This window comes from Embiotoca jacksoni, unplaced genomic scaffold (assembly GCF_022577435.1).
Source record: "Embiotoca jacksoni isolate LCO1_2020_lvr unplaced genomic scaffold, fEmbJac1.0.p SCAF_11, whole genome shotgun sequence".
In the NCBI taxonomy this organism is placed as follows: domain Eukaryota; kingdom Metazoa; phylum Chordata; class Actinopteri; family Embiotocidae; genus Embiotoca; species Embiotoca jacksoni.
In genome coordinates this window covers 198,250-214,666 of record NW_027185241.1, presented here as the reverse complement: position 1 = coordinate 214,666, position 16,417 = coordinate 198,250, and the positions used below count along the sequence as shown (strand labels likewise).

The following is a 16,417-nucleotide window of genomic DNA, read 5'->3' as shown; positions in this document are numbered from 1 at the left end:
AGACAGATTCACCTCAACAGAGGAAACAACCACTTCTCTTCTTATGAGTCTCTGTGGCTCAATTACAGTGGCACTTCTCTTTCTACAAGTCAGATCGACTCAACAGAAAGGTTGTAGCGATGGCGGAGGACGTTAACTACGCTTCAGTTGTATTCAAAAATAAGAACCGATCCCGACCGGAAGGTAAGTCAACTTTTAAAAGTACAGAGCAGCTAGAAAAGATATTCTCAGACTTTGGCTTTAGAACAGAGTCTTTGTTTATGTGACCCTCCTCATATTAAATATTAATTTATTGTACTGGTGTAGGAGCAGGTTACATATTTAGCTAACTAAACCAAGCAGTTTGTCATTGTTGTTGTTGTTGTTGTTTTGTTTTTTATCTCATTGTTGATTATAGTGAACTGTTCACTATAAATTAACAAAGAAAAGCTTTTACATTCAAATTAGGTTGTGAAAGGTTTAACTGTCAAGAATGACGGTGTTTTCCTGTTTCGAGAATTTCACTTTTGAATTTTAAACCCTCAAATTCACTGGATGATGTTCAGTTCACTGCTTTAACTACATCTAACTCAGGCTGTTTGTTTAACAGTGTAACGTTAGACTCATCAGATAGGATCCTAATTCCAACATTTTACATTTTTTTAGAGGGTTGAAGTTCAAACTGTTGTAATCTGATGCTCCCAAAATTTACAGCCTAGATTTTCAATGGAGGTGTCTTCGATGTAAAATAATGGTCTTTTGTTTAGCATTTCCCTTTTATGAAACTCACTGTAGATTACACTGCAGTTACGAAAAACCAGTGAGGAAAGTGTGTAATGAAATAGTTATTTCCCCATGAAACGCAGTTTCCCCTTTCTTAAATGATCTGAGAGAAAGCGTCTTGGGTTTTAGTTCAAATGCACCAGCGGCTCTACAGAACACAATTCTGAGTAAAAACACTGAATGCTTTTATTGATAATAAGATACAGAATCTTTTCAACGTCAAACAAAAAATGTAGATGAATTTCATTAATAAAAAGATCCTTAGGAAAACCTTAATATTTAGCCACTGTACACTATTTCAACTTTTAACCTTTCAGCTAGAAACGAAGAGGAAACTGTGTACGATGAAGTGAAGGTGAACAATAACTTGCCCGAACAAAGTCCAGACACAAATGGTAAGTTGTAAAAGAACACAAAAATAAAACACAGGTGAGTCTGAGAACATTTGGTGCTGATATCGGCTTTGTGAAATCAGACAAACAAACAAACACATGTAACGTTTCTGACTGACCGCCATGTTGTGGAATAGTTGTTGTTTGTAATAAATTGGTTTATTTAAATCAGCAGAAATCATTTAAGAAAAGTCAAAAGTGTATGATTGTGTAGTAGTTGATTTGGTAAACATTCAGTCAGGCAAGCTCCAAAATATGTGTTTGGACGGGTCACAATCTGTAAACTTTAGTGAACCCTTATCGACCGGAAACCCAAAATGCGATTGAAACATGATTTAAGAGTTTTACAAATGTTCTTATAAATATATATCTTTAAGATTATCACCTTTAATTGAATGACAACTGATGACTATATTTTCAACATCTATCAATTCTTATCATATCTGAAGGACAGATTACTTAGCAAAAAATAAACAAACAATGAGATGCTTAAATACATTGCAGCGTTATATCAGTCGATATTACTGGGTTGGCCTCATAGGAATGGAGGCTATGTCCACTTCTGCCTACAACCTGGTTCATCTGTAGCACAATGTCTGAAAGAATTTATCTCTAAAACATTTGAGAAATTGTAAACCTTTCTTTTAAGTGTCCCACATGAACATTAATAATACATAATGGTCCTGGTAAGCCTCCGCCGCCTCCTGCCACACTCTGGTGGTGCTCTGGGAGTACTGTTCCCCCAGCTGGAGGAGGTTCGGCTCCCGGTTGCCCCTTTGAGCGAATGTGTACTGCGTTGTGGTTCTGGACCGGGTCGACGTGGCCTCCAGGTGGGCCACATCCTCCTGATGGGTTTAAACTAGGAGTCTCATCTCGTGATCCAGCTGGTTGACCTGTTCCCTCAGCCAGATCTGCACCCTGTGTTCCTCCTCCAGCTCCCTCCTGCTTTGCTCCAGCATCGTCTTGGCTTTCACTTGGGCCTGAGCCTCCCTCTGTCTCTGCATGTCCAGGGCTTCGAGCTCCTCAGTCAGCTTGCCAACTTCCAGCTGCGTGAGGAATCTGTCCCTCACGGCTGCGTCCACCTCCAGCCTCGCCTGCCGCAGCTCTTCCTCCATGCCCTTCCTGCGGGTCAGGGCTCCGTGATTATTACACCTCGTAACTTGGATCTCCTTCGGGAGCAGCACGTTTTCCTCCTCCAGGACTTTGACCCTGCTCAGATAGGTCTCCAGGCGTCGGTTCAGGTTCAGCATCTGCTGCTTCTCCTCACCCGGGTGGTTGGGGTGGAAGATTTTATGCACACTGCGGAGCGCCATGTTGGTATTAGAAAACAGAGATCTGACAAAGCGAGGCCTCACTCAGAGGTACACTGATTAGGATTTGGCAGCCAACTGTATCTCTGTGTCCAGGCCTGAGTCAGTGTTATTTTTTCCGTGTATGTGAGTGAGGCTCTGAATTTTTATAATAAATTGAGCTTTAGCAAATCCGTAATATATAACCACTGTAAAGTATTTCAACTTTTAACCTTTCAGCTAAAAACGAAGAGGAAGCCGTGTACGATGAAGTGAAGGAGAAAAAGAACTCAACCGAACAAAGTCCAGACACAAATGGTAAGTTGTAAAAGAACACAAAAACAAAACACAGGTGAGTCTGAGAACATTTGATGCTGATATCGGCTTTGTGAAATCAAACAAACAAACACACAAGCAAACACGTGTAAATCTTCTGACTGACCGCCACGTTGTGGAATAATTGTTGTTTGTAATAAAATGGTTTATTTAAATCAGCAGAAATCATTTAAGAAAAGTCAAAAATGTATGATTGTGTAGTAGTTGATTTGGTAAACATTCAGTCAGGCAAGCTCCAAAATATGTGTTTGGACGGGTCACAATCTGTAAACTTTAGTGAACCCTTATCGACCGGAAACCCAAAATGCGATTGAAACATGATTTAAGAGTTTTACAAATGTTCTTATAAATATATATTTTTAAGATTATCACCTTTAATTGAATGACAACTGATGACTATATTTTCAACATCTATCAATTCTTATCATATCTGAAGGACAGATTACTATGCAAAAAATAAACAAACAATGAGATGCTTAAATACATTACAGCGCTATATTAGTCGATATTACTGGGTTGGCCTCATAGGAATGGAGGCTATGTCCACTTCTGCCTACAACCTGGTTCATCTGTAGCACAATGTCTGAAAGAATTGATATCAAACATTTGCGAAATTGTAAATCTTTCCTTTTAGTCTCCCACGTGAACATTAATAATACATAATGGCCACGAAGCGTTTCCTTTCTCATGTTTTTCTGTTACAGAACATTGTTTTGTATAAAAATGCAATCTCAAGTTGAATTTAAGTTAATTTCAGGTTTTCACAGTCTGATTTAAAAGTTTTTATACTTCCTGTTTCTAACTTACTAAGTTTAAAATACCTTCTTTGGCGATGGCAAGGTAAAGAGGAAATGTTGGACTGAAAAAGACTGTAACTTTGGTTACCCACGTTATTTCATGAACTCCGACTTCTAAAGCCACGTATTTATATGTTTGTCTATCCGATTCCTGCCAGACAAGAAAGCAGATGGACGACGTCGCCACTATCGGCTCTTGGCTTGTTGCTTGGCGACTTTCTGTGTCATTTTGCTGTTGGGCATCATAGCAATCTGTGTCTACGGTAAGTATGTAAAACAGATAGTCCATGCACGAACTTAGACACAAGGCAGACCCTTATAGAATAATATTTCTTCTGTTACCATCATGTGATATCAGATTGTTTTACATACCATAAGTTTCTGCTTCTACTTTTCTAAATCGGTTGAGAACAAAGTGAATTACTAGACACAATAATTCATGGTCAAATGTATGAAGATAGAATAACACAGGTTTTTGTTTTTTTTATACAATATATATTTTCAGTACTGTGTAACCAATTATTGCACATTTTGCCTTAATAATAGCCATGTAATTCACCATGTTGGGAAACATCAGGCCAAATAATAAAGCTACACCTGCTGTTGGGTTTCTTGGTAACAGGGAAAAGTTTAGAAAATGAAATCATTGGCTAAAAAAAAAAAAGTCCACAACATATTTACCATTAAGTTTTGTTTCAGTCATTTTTACTAAAAATGTCATTGTTAAGCTGTTTTGAGTGAATTTTGTATGAACCAATGGGGGAAGCTGTGAAATATTGAAAGATGGCTTAACACATTGTGAGTGTTGGTCTTTTTGTGGCTTTTTTGTTGTTCTCTGAAATAGAACAAACACAATCTTAGCTTATAGCTCCCAAAAGGCTGGCAAACCTGAAGTACAACAGAAAGGAAGCAGCTTTGATCTGTGATGAAATAACAAAAGCAAAATGAACAATACCAAAACTGCTTACTCTCCCTTAAGAAGCTCATTTTCATTTTGCAGTTGCTGCATTCAGTCAGGAAAACAGCCAAACGACTCTTCTGGAAATGAATCGCAACCTGACAAACCTCAACAACAATTTAAGGGAGGACTACATCAATCTGACAGTCCAGTTTGACAACCTGACACGAGCCTTTGCTGTCTTAGAGCGCAATGTCATAAATCTCACGGCAGAAAAGATGAACCTCACGATGCAAAACCAGAAGCTGGAGACACAAAACCAGGAGCTGGAGATGGAGAAGAGAAACCTTGCAAATCAAATAAAGGACATGGAGGCAAAGGGGAATGAGCTCAACATCAGTCGAACACAGTGGAGCATTGATGCCTACTGTCCCAAAGATGGCGGTATGTTGGGATCCAATTAGTTATAAAAATATTCAATCCTGATATAACGAGACAGGAAAGTTGATTATTAGTTGATCTCTGTTGTTTCAGGAAGACAGTGTAAATCTTGTCAGTCGGGCTGGGATCTGTTACAGTCCAGTTGCTATGTGGTTTTAAACTATCAGACTTCTACCGATTGGAAAACCTGGGAAGAAGCTCGAGAAAACTGCAAAATAAGGAGTTCTGATTTGGTGGTTGTAGATAATGCAGAAGAAAAGGTAATGACAGCATATTGAAAATGAAAATCTATTTTCTGAAGATCTGAATACACGCCGAGTCTGTTGGTCACAGTGAGTTTATTAAAGTAAGTAAATATCTCTGATCCCTTTTACTCTGTTGTCCTCAGACATATGTCAACAAATGGAACGGACGGTACTGGATTGGACTGAAAGCTGAAGATAGAAAATGGAAGTGGGTCGATGGAAGTGATCTGGCTGACAGGTAAGAGACACATTTCTAAACACTTTGAATGATAAAATCTTGACTCTGGATTCAACTGATGTTTTTGTTTTCCTCAGCTCCTGGATAGAAAACCCGACTGATGGTCACTGTGCAATTTCTGTAACTAACGAAGGATGGAAATCAGTGAACTGTAACGACAGGAACAGATGGATCTGTGAACAGAAGTCTTTGTCTGTTTGAGTCAAACTTCAGAAAGTAACTTGATAGTCTGCAAAGATTAATCTTATGTAAGATAATGCCAACTGGCTTAATAATGTCAAAATATGAAGATTTCTAGTAATATCACGTTTAATAGCCAAAACATAGAAATAAAGTTAAAGTGTGCTACTTTTAACAGCTGTTTGTTTAAGGTATTTTGTGTACATATTTGGAAAAAATAAAAACAAACACAGATCTAATCTGTTTTAGAAAATATTTGTTTCCTGTCTGTAATTTTTAACACTGTTGCCGCTGATTGGCCAACAGAGGGCGCTGCATTACTTCTCAACAAAATGCTTCCAAAGCTGTTTTCTTCAACATTTGTATTCTGATGTAAATAAGTCTTCACACGTTGAGGCAGCAGATAATGTTAGATAACTATTTAGAAGAAAATGCATGTTTTTATCCTGTTATGTTCAATAAAAATGTTAAACTGAACAACAATATTTCTGTTTTCTTTTTTTTTTTCTAATCTCAAAACATTCTCATTAAAAATGTCATTAAGTTTTGATAAAGTCAGGATGAACTGCATTCTTCAGGATGATATAACAAGTTCAATCAGTATGAGGCAGGAACAGATCTGGTCTCAGTATGTTCACCACGTTTGGACCTCATTAATCAATCACACCGTCGACATCAGCTCCAACAAATCTCCAGATTACAACAGGAAGTTCAATTTATCAGCCAAGTACATATTGTGTGTTTTACAAAGAGGGATTTCATGTTTGAATATCTTTTTCAGTGCTGTTACCTAAAATGCTGATCAAGTCAAAACCTGTTTTGAGTTCATTTTTCTTCCTGGTCATCAAAAAGGATCAGTGGTCACTGTACACCGGGGGTCCTGGATTTGAGGGTGATGGAAGCTCTTCTCGGTCGAGGTCACGTGTTCTCCCTTGTTCACGTAACCCGGGTAACATTCAGTTCCCCAATTTACAGACGTTCCCTAAACGTCTCACCAAACCAGCTGGTGGTCTGAACGTAGCAGAGCCCTTAGCCCCCCCTCCCACTCTCTGAACCACGCACTCACCTACCGGAGACCCCGCAGCTAAGACAGGTGCAGGAGGCAGACAAGATCTGGAGCAAAGTCAGATATTTTGAGATTCCCAAGAGATATCGAGTGAATTTAACAGTATTGTAAGTGAGTTACATGCTGAGCTGCAGCGGAGCTGTCGAGGGAGAAGTTCTCACCGGGACGAACTCCGTCGGGCGTTTCTTCAATGAAGTGGATTATCCAGGTGAGTTGCTACCTGAGGTTATCTTGTTAACTAAGTTTGTGTCAGAGAATTGGGAGTAATTTACTTTGAGGAACATAGCGAAGCAAAACCAGCCAGGATAACAACATTTTGGATGATGTGAATGAAGCACATAACTGTGTGTGTGTGTGTGTGTGTTGAATTTTTGTTAAAGTTACTGTATATGTTGTAAAAGTATGTTGATTGCCAAGTGTATTGTTTGAAATTGAGGTAAAACGAGATAATTTAGTCACAAGTGTTTAAAGTCGTGAAAGTTTTGTGTAAATCTAATGTGATGGAAAAAGATGAAACTCGGACTATATGATGATGTTCTGCACGCTTGTGTACAGGCTGGTTTTTTTTTAGGGATTCATCAAGTGACTACGAGCTGCTTCATCTGCTATCCTGTCTGGATCGTCACCGAGAAATATAAAGGATCCAATTTTATTGGCACTTTGTTTTCTGAGATCTCAGAGTTGTTTTGGATTCAAACAAACAACCGGAAATCCGTTGGAAGAGACTAATGGTGAACTGTTGAACGTTAAGGAACTTCCAAAGATATAAATGAGACCTACTTTGACTGACAACTGTAAAGGACTAAAACAGACTATTAAGATCTAACAACTGAATTATTTTGGGTTTAACAGAGTTCAGAGGTTTATACCTGATTTTAGTGACATTATTTGTCATAATATGCAATTCAATGGTTGTTTATCCAATTTTGTTACGCAGTTATTTGAGTTAAAGTTGCTGTAAGTTCGACCTTTAAACAGTTTCTCATCCGTCTTCAGCTCAGGTTTTTTTAGGCGAGGCTAAAAGGTCGCTTCAGTACGTCACCGATCTACCGCACAGACGGTTTATATAACCTTCTGCATGGCTCCTCCTCTCACGGTGAAACGCGATAAAAACCTGGAGCTCATTTGCATAAGAGGTCATCCCACTCTGCCGTAGTCAGATTGTTATTGTCCATCAGCTGGCTGCTGCAGGACGTCTCCCTCCACCCGCAAGTGAATCTTTCCTGGAAGCAAGAACCTCCAAAGCAGCGCCGCATCACTATTTAAATTCCCTCCTGATGAAGAAAGGAAAAAGAGGCGGATTGATTTCGTGAAGAGCCTCGCTAAAGGAGACGTTAGGATCGACACCAACAGCCGCCTCTGCAGGGACCGTTTCACAGAGGACAGTTTTAACTTGGACCGGAGACGGATGCAGTTCACGGACACACGGCTTCTCCTGCAGCTCGGAGCCGAACCGAGCTTCACCCTCCCGGCCGTTCGTCCTCCGGTCGCACCGGCACCGTCCGCCGCCGCCAGCAGTCCACCACTCAGCGGAAGTTCTGTGTGCTTGTTATAATTATACCAGATAACTTTTCCACAGTGACTCTGCTACATTTAGTCCTCGGTGCAAACCGCTAACGTGATTTTACTCGGTGTAGAATAACTTTATTTTCATGAAATGGGAGCTAATGTGCTAATTAGCTTCTATTGAGTTCGTAGCAGAGTTCAGAGGAAAATGCTCCGAAAACAGCAGAATTTTTTAGGCATGTCAATATAGCTCCGATAAGGAACTATAATATATGTGACTCTGTATTTTACATGTCGGGGTGATGGTAAACATGGACCAGAGGAGATCTAGTCCTCCTGATTAATGAGGGTTGTTGATTTTGTACTCCGGTGTAACGTTACAATCAGCGACCCTCTCGGTTACATTTACCGGTACCGGTCGGGATAAACGAGCCCAACTACATGTGGAGGAGGCTGCAGAGAGCAGGAGGAAGAGGAGGAGGAGGAGGAGGAGGAGGAAGAGGTGGAGGGACATCAGTGAAAGAGAAAGACTTACTTCTCAACCTAAGCAGGTTCAAAGTTTGAATTAACGTGATGTAATGAATTAACACGTGATGTCATGAATTAACATGTAATATAATGAATTAACATGTGATGTCATGAATTAACATGTGATGTAATGCAGCGTTGTTCATGTTACAGTCGTTACAGAACTAAATCAACTCCTCCATTCTTATTATCTCCACTATTGTAATGCAGGTGCGTTAGAAGTAGTTGGAGACTCACTGTCTTCTGTCTCTGGTGTCCAGTTTGACTCCTGTGTTACAGCTCAGGGGGACAAGCTTCATTTATATGCATCTGTATGTTTCACTCATTGGACAAATAAATTCTGATTCTATTGTGTTTTCCCAAAGCAGGCTGCTCCATCCAGCAGAGAGACAGAGTACCAGTGGGACATCATGCATAAAGTCACCGAGAGTTTGGATGTCAGACGGACCGCTTAGTGGGGAAAAGAACTGCAGTCACAGGACTGTCCTGCAGGACACTGAACACCTCCCAGTGAGTGGGTGGAGCTTCAGCTCCTTCAGGACACGCCCCCCCCAGTCTCAGAGCAGAGAAGACTGATGATTTTCTCACGAGTTCAAAGCCTACTTTAATATACTTGTCGGTGTTTTTTTCATTCAAATTTGGATGGGTAGTTAACAACCCATACTTCTGTGGTGTGATGAACTTAAAACTCATTTTCATTTCTACTTTACAGCATCTTTAAGTAAAGGAGCTGAATACTTCTTCCAGCACTGATGAACTGCAGCAGCCTGAGAAGATGCTGCAGACACACTGCGTGAGTTCAAACCAATTATAAATAAGACTTCTCATCACAACTGGGCATTAGTTTCTCACCAAACACCAACTGTCGCAACTTCAAAACAGAACTAAAAACCACATGCTTCTCTATCAAGGTTAAAACTGGTATTTTAAACTTGCTACACAACTCAGACTTACTTTAAAAAGTCCAGACGTTCCTCTATCTGCAAGGAGGGTAAACATTTCTCACGCTTTTCACCTACATTCTTTTGTGTAGCAGAATCATGTTTCTGTAATGCATGATGCCTTTTTAAAGCACAACAACACAGTGTAACTTTGGCAGCAATTACATTTGAAGAGTAAAAAAAAAAATCCTTTTCATCTTTACATTTATTACCATGATTTTTCCAGGCTGCCGAGCACATTGGGAGTGATTCTATAAATACGGACTAATTTGCTGCAGATATTTAAACATTTGTGTTTAATCGGTGCCGTTGGAGATCAGCGTGTGGATGTGTTCTGTGTCTGAATTTTAAATGGCAGTCCATCCAAGCTGGTCAGCTTACATGAATTCAGACATTTATTCAATCATCATTGGTCAGAAAAACAACATGTAACACAATCATATTACTGATCGAGTTCTGATTAGATGAAACAAAAAAAACGATATTTTAGATGGAAAAGAAAAAATTAGAAAATTTCCCCTCACAACAACTCACCATGAATTTCAAAACAGAGGCTTAAATGTCACAACTTCAAAACACCCAAAAACCCACAAACTTCCCTGTAAAGTTTAAGGTCACTGCACCAGCGTTTCCATTTCAGCCTTCATATGCAGCTCGATCGCTGGTGAACTTGATGCTTTTTCCAGGATGAACAGAAAAACACAGACGCTGACGGTCAATTTTAGAAATCCAAATGTTTCTTTCTCTGCAGGTAGGATGCTTTCTGACAGATTCAAACTTCACAAGCGTCTCATCTTTTGTGAAACAGAATCTTATTTTATTCATTTTCATAATGATGAGCATAACGACACTTTGGTCAAATTAATTTGAGATGTCACGATTGACTTTATGTTCTAATTTGTATCATGATCTTCTCAGTCTGCTGATTCTGGAAATAATGTTTAATTTACTGCAGATCTTTGAGAACTTATGTTTGATTTGTTTCAGAGGAACTTGAAGAAGGTGACTATGAAAATTCACCAGTTTATTCTGTGTACAAAATAACAGCCACTGCAGGTTATTAACACAATTTACTGCGCAAATATTATAACAGCAGATTGAACTGTTTTAAAGTTTCATATTGATTCGTTTCAGCTAAAAAAAAATGACTTTTTCTTTCAGACAAGAAGCCTCCCTTTTTCACTCGTTCTTTTCCAACATTAGCAGTGAGTTGGTTGATACTGTTTGTTATTGTGGCCCTTCGAATATATTGTAAGTATAACTCAAAAGTAAACAAATATTTCGATGTCGTTATTGTGAAATAATTCTGAACAAAAATGCATTTTGTCTGACTTTCAATTTATGTCAAACTTGTTTGATTTTTGTTAAGTTGTTGTACAATATCAGCTCACTGCCAACTATCTTCCTGTACGTTTGACCTTAAGTTACCTCGGTCATTTCTGAAAACAACGCCAAGCTGACGGCAGAAAAGATGAACCTGGAGAAACAAAACCAGGAGCTGGAGACACAAAACCAGAAGCTGGAGATGGAGAAGAGAAACCTTACAAATCAAATAAAGGACATGGAGGCAAAGGGGAATGAGCTCAACATCAGTCGAGCTCAGTGGAGCATTGATGCCTACTGTCCCAAAAGAGATGCCAGTATGTTGGGATCCCATTAGTTATAAAAAATATTGAATTCTGACATAATGAAACAGTAAAGTTGATTATTAGTTGATCTCTGTTATTTCAGGAAGACAGTGTAAATCTTGTCAGCCGGGCAGGATTCTGTTCCAGTCCAGGTGCTATGTGGTTTTGGACTACCAGACTTCTACCGATCGGAAAACCTGGGAAGAAGCTCGAGAACTCTGCAAAATAAGGAGTTCTGATTTGGTGGTTGTAGATAATGCAGAAGAAAAGGTAATGGCAGCTTATATTAAATGAAAATGTATTTTCAGAACACACACTGAGTCTGTTGGTCACAGTGAGTTTATTAAAGTAAGTAAATATCTCTGATCCATTTTCCTCTGTTGTCCTCAGAAATATGTCCGTGATAACAGCTATAACCGTCCAGAAAACGAAGGGTACTGGATTGGACTGAAAGCTGATGGTAGAAAATGGAAGTGGGTCGATGGAAGTGATCTGGCTAACAGGTAAGAGACACATTTCTAAACACTTTGAATGATAAAATCTCGACTCTGGATCCAACTGATGTTTTTGTTTCCTCAGCTCCTGGATAGAAAACCCGACTGATGGTCACTGTGCAATTTCTCACCAAACTCAAGGATGGAAATCAGTGAACTGTAACAACAGGAACAATTGGATCTGTGAACAGAAAGCTTTGTCTGTTTGAGTCAAACTTCAGAAGATAACTTGATAGTCTGCAAAGATTAATCTCATGTAAGATAATGCCAACTGGTTTAATAATTTCAAAATGTAAAGATTTCTTGAAATATCACTTTTAATATTTTTGTAAAAACCAAAACATAGAAGTAAAATTAAAGTGTGCTACTTTTAACAGCTGTTTGTTTAAGGTATTTTGTGTACGTATTTGGAAAAAATAAAAACAAACACAGATATTATGTATTAATTTAGATATTAGAAAATATTTGTTTCCTGTGTAATTTTTAACACTGTTGCAGCTGATTGGTCAACAGAGGGCGCTGCATTACTTCTCAACAAAATGCTTCCAAAGCTGTTTTCTTCAACATTTGTATTCTGATGTAAATAAGTCTTCACACGTTGAGGCAGCAGATAATGTTAGATATCTATTTTGAAGAAAATGCATGTTTTTATCCTGTTATGTTGAATAAAAATGTTAAAATGAACAACAATATTTCTGTTTTCTTGTTTTTTTCTAATCTCTCTCAAAACATTCTCATTAAAAATGTTAGTAAGTTTTGATAAAGTCAGGATGAACTGCATTCTTCAGGATGATATAACAAGTTCAATCAGTATGAGGCAGGAACAGATCTGGTCTCAGTATGTTCACCACGTTTGGACCTCATTAATCAATCACACCGTCGACATCAGCTCCAACAAATCTCCAGATTACAACAGGAAGTTCAATTTATCAGCCAAGTACATATTGTGTGTTTTACAAAGAGGGATTTCATGTTTGAATATCTTTTTCAGTGCTGTTACCTAAAATGCTGATCAAGTCAAAACCTGTTTTGCAATAATTTTTATTCCTGGTCATCAAAAAGGATCAGTGGTCTCTGTACACCGGGGGTCCTGGATTTGAGGGTGATGGAAGCTCTTCACCGTCGAGATCACGTGTTCTCCCATGTTCGCTTAATTCAGGTAACGTTCATTTGCCCAATTTACAGACGTTCCCTAAACGTCTCACCAAACCAGCTGGTGGTCTGAACGTAGCAGAGCCCTTAGCCCCCCCTCCCACTCTCTGAACCACGCACTCACCTACCGGAGACCCCGCAGCTAAGACAGGTGCAGGAGGCAGACAAGATTTGGAGCAAAGTCAGATATTTTGAGATTCCCAAGAGATATCGAGTGAATTTAACAGTATTGTAAGTGAGTTACATGCTGAGCTGCAGCGGAGCTGTCGAGGGAGAAGTTCTCACCGGGACGAACTCCGTCGGGCGTTTCTTCAATGAAGTGGATTATCCAGGTGAGTTGCTACCTGAGGTTATCTTGTTAACTAAGTTTGTGTCAGAGAATTGGGAGTAATTTACTTTGAGGAACATAGCGAAGCAAAACCAGCCAGGATAACAACATTTTGGATGATGTGAATGAAGCACATAACTGTGTGTGTGTGTGTGTGTGTGTGTGTGTGTGTGTGTGTGTGAGTGTGTGTGTAATTTTTGTTAAAGTTACTGTATATGTTGTAAAAGTATGTTGATTGCCAAGTGTATTGTTTGAAATTGAGACAAAATGAGATAATTTAGTCACAAGTGTTTAAAGTTGTGAAGGTTTTGTGTAAATCTAATGTGATGGAAAAAGATGAAACTCGGACTATATGATGATGTTCTGCACACTTGTGTACAGGCTGTTCTTTTTTTTTTAGGGATTCATCAAGTGACTACGAGCTGCTTCATCTGCTATCCTGTCTGGATCTTCACCGAGAAATATAAAGGATCCAATTTTATTGGCACTTTGTTTTCTGAGATCTCAGAGTTGTTTTGGATTCAAACAAACAACCAGAAATCCGTTGGAAGAGACTAATGGTGAACTGTTGAACGTTAAGGAACTTCCAAAGATATAAATGAGACCTACTTTGACTGACAACTGTAAAGGACTAAAACAGACGATTAAGATCTAACAACTGAATTATTTTGGGTTTAACAGAGTTCAGAGGTTTATACCTGATTTTAGTGACATTATTTGTCATAATATGCAATTCAATGGTTGTTTATCCAATTTTTCTTATAGTTATTTGAGTTAAAGTTGCTATAAGTTCGACCTTTAAACAGTTTCTCATCAGTCTTCAGCTCATGTTTTTTTAGGCGGGGCTAAAAGGTCGCTTCAGTACGTCACCGATCTACCGCACAGACGGTTTATATAACCTTCTGCATGGCTCCTCCTCTCACGGTGAAAGGCTATAAAAGCCTGCAGCTCATTTGCATAAGAGGTCATCCCACTCTGCCGTAGTCAGATTGTTATTGTCCATCAGCTGGCTGCTACAGGACGTCTCCCTCCACCCGCAAGTGAATCTTTCCTGGAAGCAAGAACCTCCAAAGCAGCGCCGCATCGCTGTTTAAATTCCCTCCTGATGAAGAAAGGAAAAAGAGGCGGATTGATTTCGTGAAGAGCCTCGCTAAAGGAGACGTTAGGATCGACACCAACAGCCGCCTCTGCAGGGACCGTTTCACAGAGGACAGTTTCAACTTGGACCGGAGACGGATGCAGTTCACGGACACACGGCTTCTCCTGCAGCTCGGAGCCGAACCGAGCTTCACCCTCCCGGCCGTTCGTCCTCCGGTCGCACCGGCACCGTCCGCCGCCGCCAGCAGTCCACCACTAAGCGGAAGTTCTGTGTGCTTGTTATAATTATACCAGATAACTTTTCCACAGTGACTCTGCTACATTTAGTCCTCGGTGCAAACCGCTAACGTGATTTTACTCGGTGTAGAATAACTTTATTTTCATGAAATGGGAGCTAATGTGCTAATTAGCTTCTATTGAGCTCGTAGCAGAGTTCAGAGGAAAATGCTCCGAAAACAGCAGATTTTTTTTTACACGTGTCAATATAGCTCCGATAAGGAACTATAATATATGTAACTCTGTATTTTACATGTCGGGGTGATGGTAAACATGGACCAGAGGAGATCTAGTCCTCCTGATTAATGAGGGTTGTTGATTTTGTACTCCGGTGTAACGTTACAATCAGCGACCCTCTCGGTTACATGTACCGGTACCGGTCGGGATAAACGAGCCCAACTACATGTGGAGGAGGAGGAGGACGAGGAGGAGGAGGAGGGACATCAGTGAAAGAGAAAGACTTACTTCTCAACCTGAGCAGGTTCAAAGTTTGAATTAACGTGATGTAATGAATTAACATGTGATGTCATGAATTAACATGTGATGTCATGAATTAACATGTGATGTAATGCAGCGTTGTTCATGTTACAGTCGTTACAGAACTAAATCAACTCCTCCATTCTTATTATCTCCACTATTGTAATGCAGGTGCGTTAGAAGTAGTTGGAGACTCACTGTCTTCTGTCTCTGGTGTCCAGTTTGACTCCTGTGTTACAGCTCAGGGGGACAAGCTTCATTTATATGCATCTGTATGTTTCACTCATTGGACAAATAAATTCTGATTCTATTGTGTTTTCCAAAAGCAGGCTGCTCCATCCAGCAGAGAGACAGAGTACCAGTGGGACATCATGCACAAAGTCACCGAGAGGTTGGATGTCAGACGGACCGCTTAGTGGGGAAAAGAACTGCAGCCACAGGACTGTCCTACAGGACACTGAACACCTCCCAGTGAGTGGGCGGAGCTTCAGCTCCTTCAGGACACGCCCCCCCAGTCTCAGAGCAGAGAAGACTGATGATTTTCTTACGAGTTCAAATCCTACTTTAATATACTTGTCGGTGTTTTTTTCATTCAAATTTGGATGGGTAGTTAACAACCCATACTTCTGTGGTGTGATGAACTTAAAACTCATTTTCATTTCTACTTTACAGCATCTTTAAGTAAAGGACCTGAATACTTCTTCCAGCACTGATGAAATGCAGCAGCCTGAGAAGATGCTGCAGACACACTGTGTGAGTTCAAACTATTTATAGAGAAGACTTCTCATCACAACTGAGCATTAGTTTCTCACCAAACACCAACTGTCACAACTTCAAAACAGAACTAAAAACCACATCCTTCTCTATCAAGAATAAAACTGGTACTTTAAACTTGCTACACAACTCAGACTTACTTTAAAAAGTCCAGATGTTCCTCTTTCTGCAAGGAGAGTAAACATTTCACGAGCTTTTCACCTACACTCTTGTGTATCAGAATCATGTTTCTGTAATGCATGATGTCTTTTTAAAGCACAACAACACAGTGTAACTTTGGCATTAAATACATTTGAAAAGTAAAAAAAAAAATCCTTTTCATCTTTACATTTATTACCATGATTTTTCCAGGCTGCCGAGCACATTGGGAGTGATTCTATAAATACGGACTAATTTGCTGCAGATATTTAAACATTTGTGTTTGATCGGTGCCGTTGGAGATCAGCGTGTGGATGTGTTCTGTGTCTGAATTTTAAATGGCAGTCCATCCAGGCTGGTCAGCTTACCTGAATTCAGACATTTATTCAATCATCATTGGTCAGAAAAACAACATGTAACACAATCATATTAC

General features: G+C 39.6%; 3 protein-coding genes and 2 long non-coding RNA genes across 6 annotated transcripts; 4 read left to right on the top strand and 1 right to left on the bottom strand.

Annotated features, from left to right (window-relative positions):
- Window positions 1–95: 95 nt before the first annotated feature.
- LOC138192920 (asialoglycoprotein receptor 1-like) lies at window positions 96–6,061 on the top strand. The gene is made up of 8 exons (XM_069140614.1): window positions 96–183; window positions 1,080–1,157; window positions 2,684–2,761; window positions 3,735–3,839; window positions 4,577–4,918; window positions 5,009–5,175; window positions 5,304–5,398; window positions 5,476–6,061. The coding sequence occupies exons 1-8, from the start codon at window positions 120–122 to the stop codon at window positions 5,597–5,599; spliced, it is 1,053 nt and encodes a 350-aa protein (XP_068996715.1). The 5' UTR covers window positions 96–119; the 3' UTR covers window positions 5,600–6,061.
- On the bottom strand, window positions 2,009–2,467 carry LOC138215914 (nestin-like). The gene has a single exon (XM_069178414.1). The coding sequence runs from the start codon at window positions 2,465–2,467 to the stop codon at window positions 2,009–2,011; it is 459 nt and encodes a 152-aa protein (XP_069034515.1).
- Window positions 6,062–6,687: 626 nt separating the features above from the next.
- Window positions 6,688–9,471, top strand: LOC138192940 (uncharacterized). Its single transcript, XR_011177844.1, has 3 exons — window positions 6,688–6,852; window positions 9,044–9,188; window positions 9,391–9,471. It is a non-coding gene; the product is annotated as an uncharacterized lncRNA (long non-coding RNA).
- A 256-nt stretch (window positions 9,472–9,727) lies between these two features.
- LOC138192928 (natural killer cells antigen CD94-like) lies at window positions 9,728–12,420 on the top strand. Of its 2 annotated transcripts, XM_069140625.1 has the most exons (7): window positions 9,728–10,370; window positions 10,607–10,675; window positions 10,781–10,870; window positions 11,044–11,259; window positions 11,351–11,517; window positions 11,638–11,750; window positions 11,827–12,420. In XM_069140625.1, exons 1-7 carry the CDS (start codon window positions 10,307–10,309, stop codon window positions 11,948–11,950), a joined length of 843 nt encoding a protein of 280 aa, XP_068996726.1. In that variant the 5' UTR covers window positions 9,728–10,306; the 3' UTR covers window positions 11,951–12,420. The 2 variants fall into 2 exon arrangements, with proteins under 2 accessions (XP_068996726.1, XP_068996734.1); XM_069140633.1 differs by lacking the exon at window positions 10,607–10,675.
- Window positions 12,421–12,950: 530 nt separating this feature from the next.
- LOC138191817 (uncharacterized) lies at window positions 12,951–15,785 on the top strand. The gene is made up of 3 exons (XR_011177754.1): window positions 12,951–13,225; window positions 15,399–15,543; window positions 15,745–15,785. It is a non-coding gene; the product is annotated as an uncharacterized lncRNA (long non-coding RNA).
- Window positions 15,786–16,417: the final 632 nt, after the last annotated feature.

Excerpts from the sequence above, each read along its gene's own strand:
- LOC138192920 (XM_069140614.1), top strand. The coding sequence starts at position 120 with ATGGCGGAGGACGTTAACTACGCTTCAGTTGTATTCAAAAATAAGAAC. Across the intron at positions 4,919-5,008 it reads CTACTGTCCCAAAGATGGCG|GAAGACAGTGTAAATCTTGT; the intron begins GTATGTTGGGAT and ends CTGTTGTTTCAG. Across the intron at positions 5,399-5,475 it reads GGAAGTGATCTGGCTGACAG|CTCCTGGATAGAAAACCCGA; the intron begins GTAAGAGACACA and ends TGTTTTCCTCAG.
- LOC138215914 (XM_069178414.1), bottom strand. The coding sequence starts at position 2,467 with ATGGCGCTCCGCAGTGTGCATAAAATCTTCCACCCCAACCACCCGGGT.
- LOC138192928 (XM_069140625.1), top strand. The coding sequence starts at position 10,307 with ATGAACAGAAAAACACAGACGCTGACGGTCAATTTTAGAAATCCAAAT. Across the intron at positions 10,871-11,043 it reads TGTGGCCCTTCGAATATATT|TTACCTCGGTCATTTCTGAA; the intron begins GTAAGTATAACT and ends TTTGACCTTAAG. Across the intron at positions 11,751-11,826 it reads GGAAGTGATCTGGCTAACAG|CTCCTGGATAGAAAACCCGA; the intron begins GTAAGAGACACA and ends TTGTTTCCTCAG.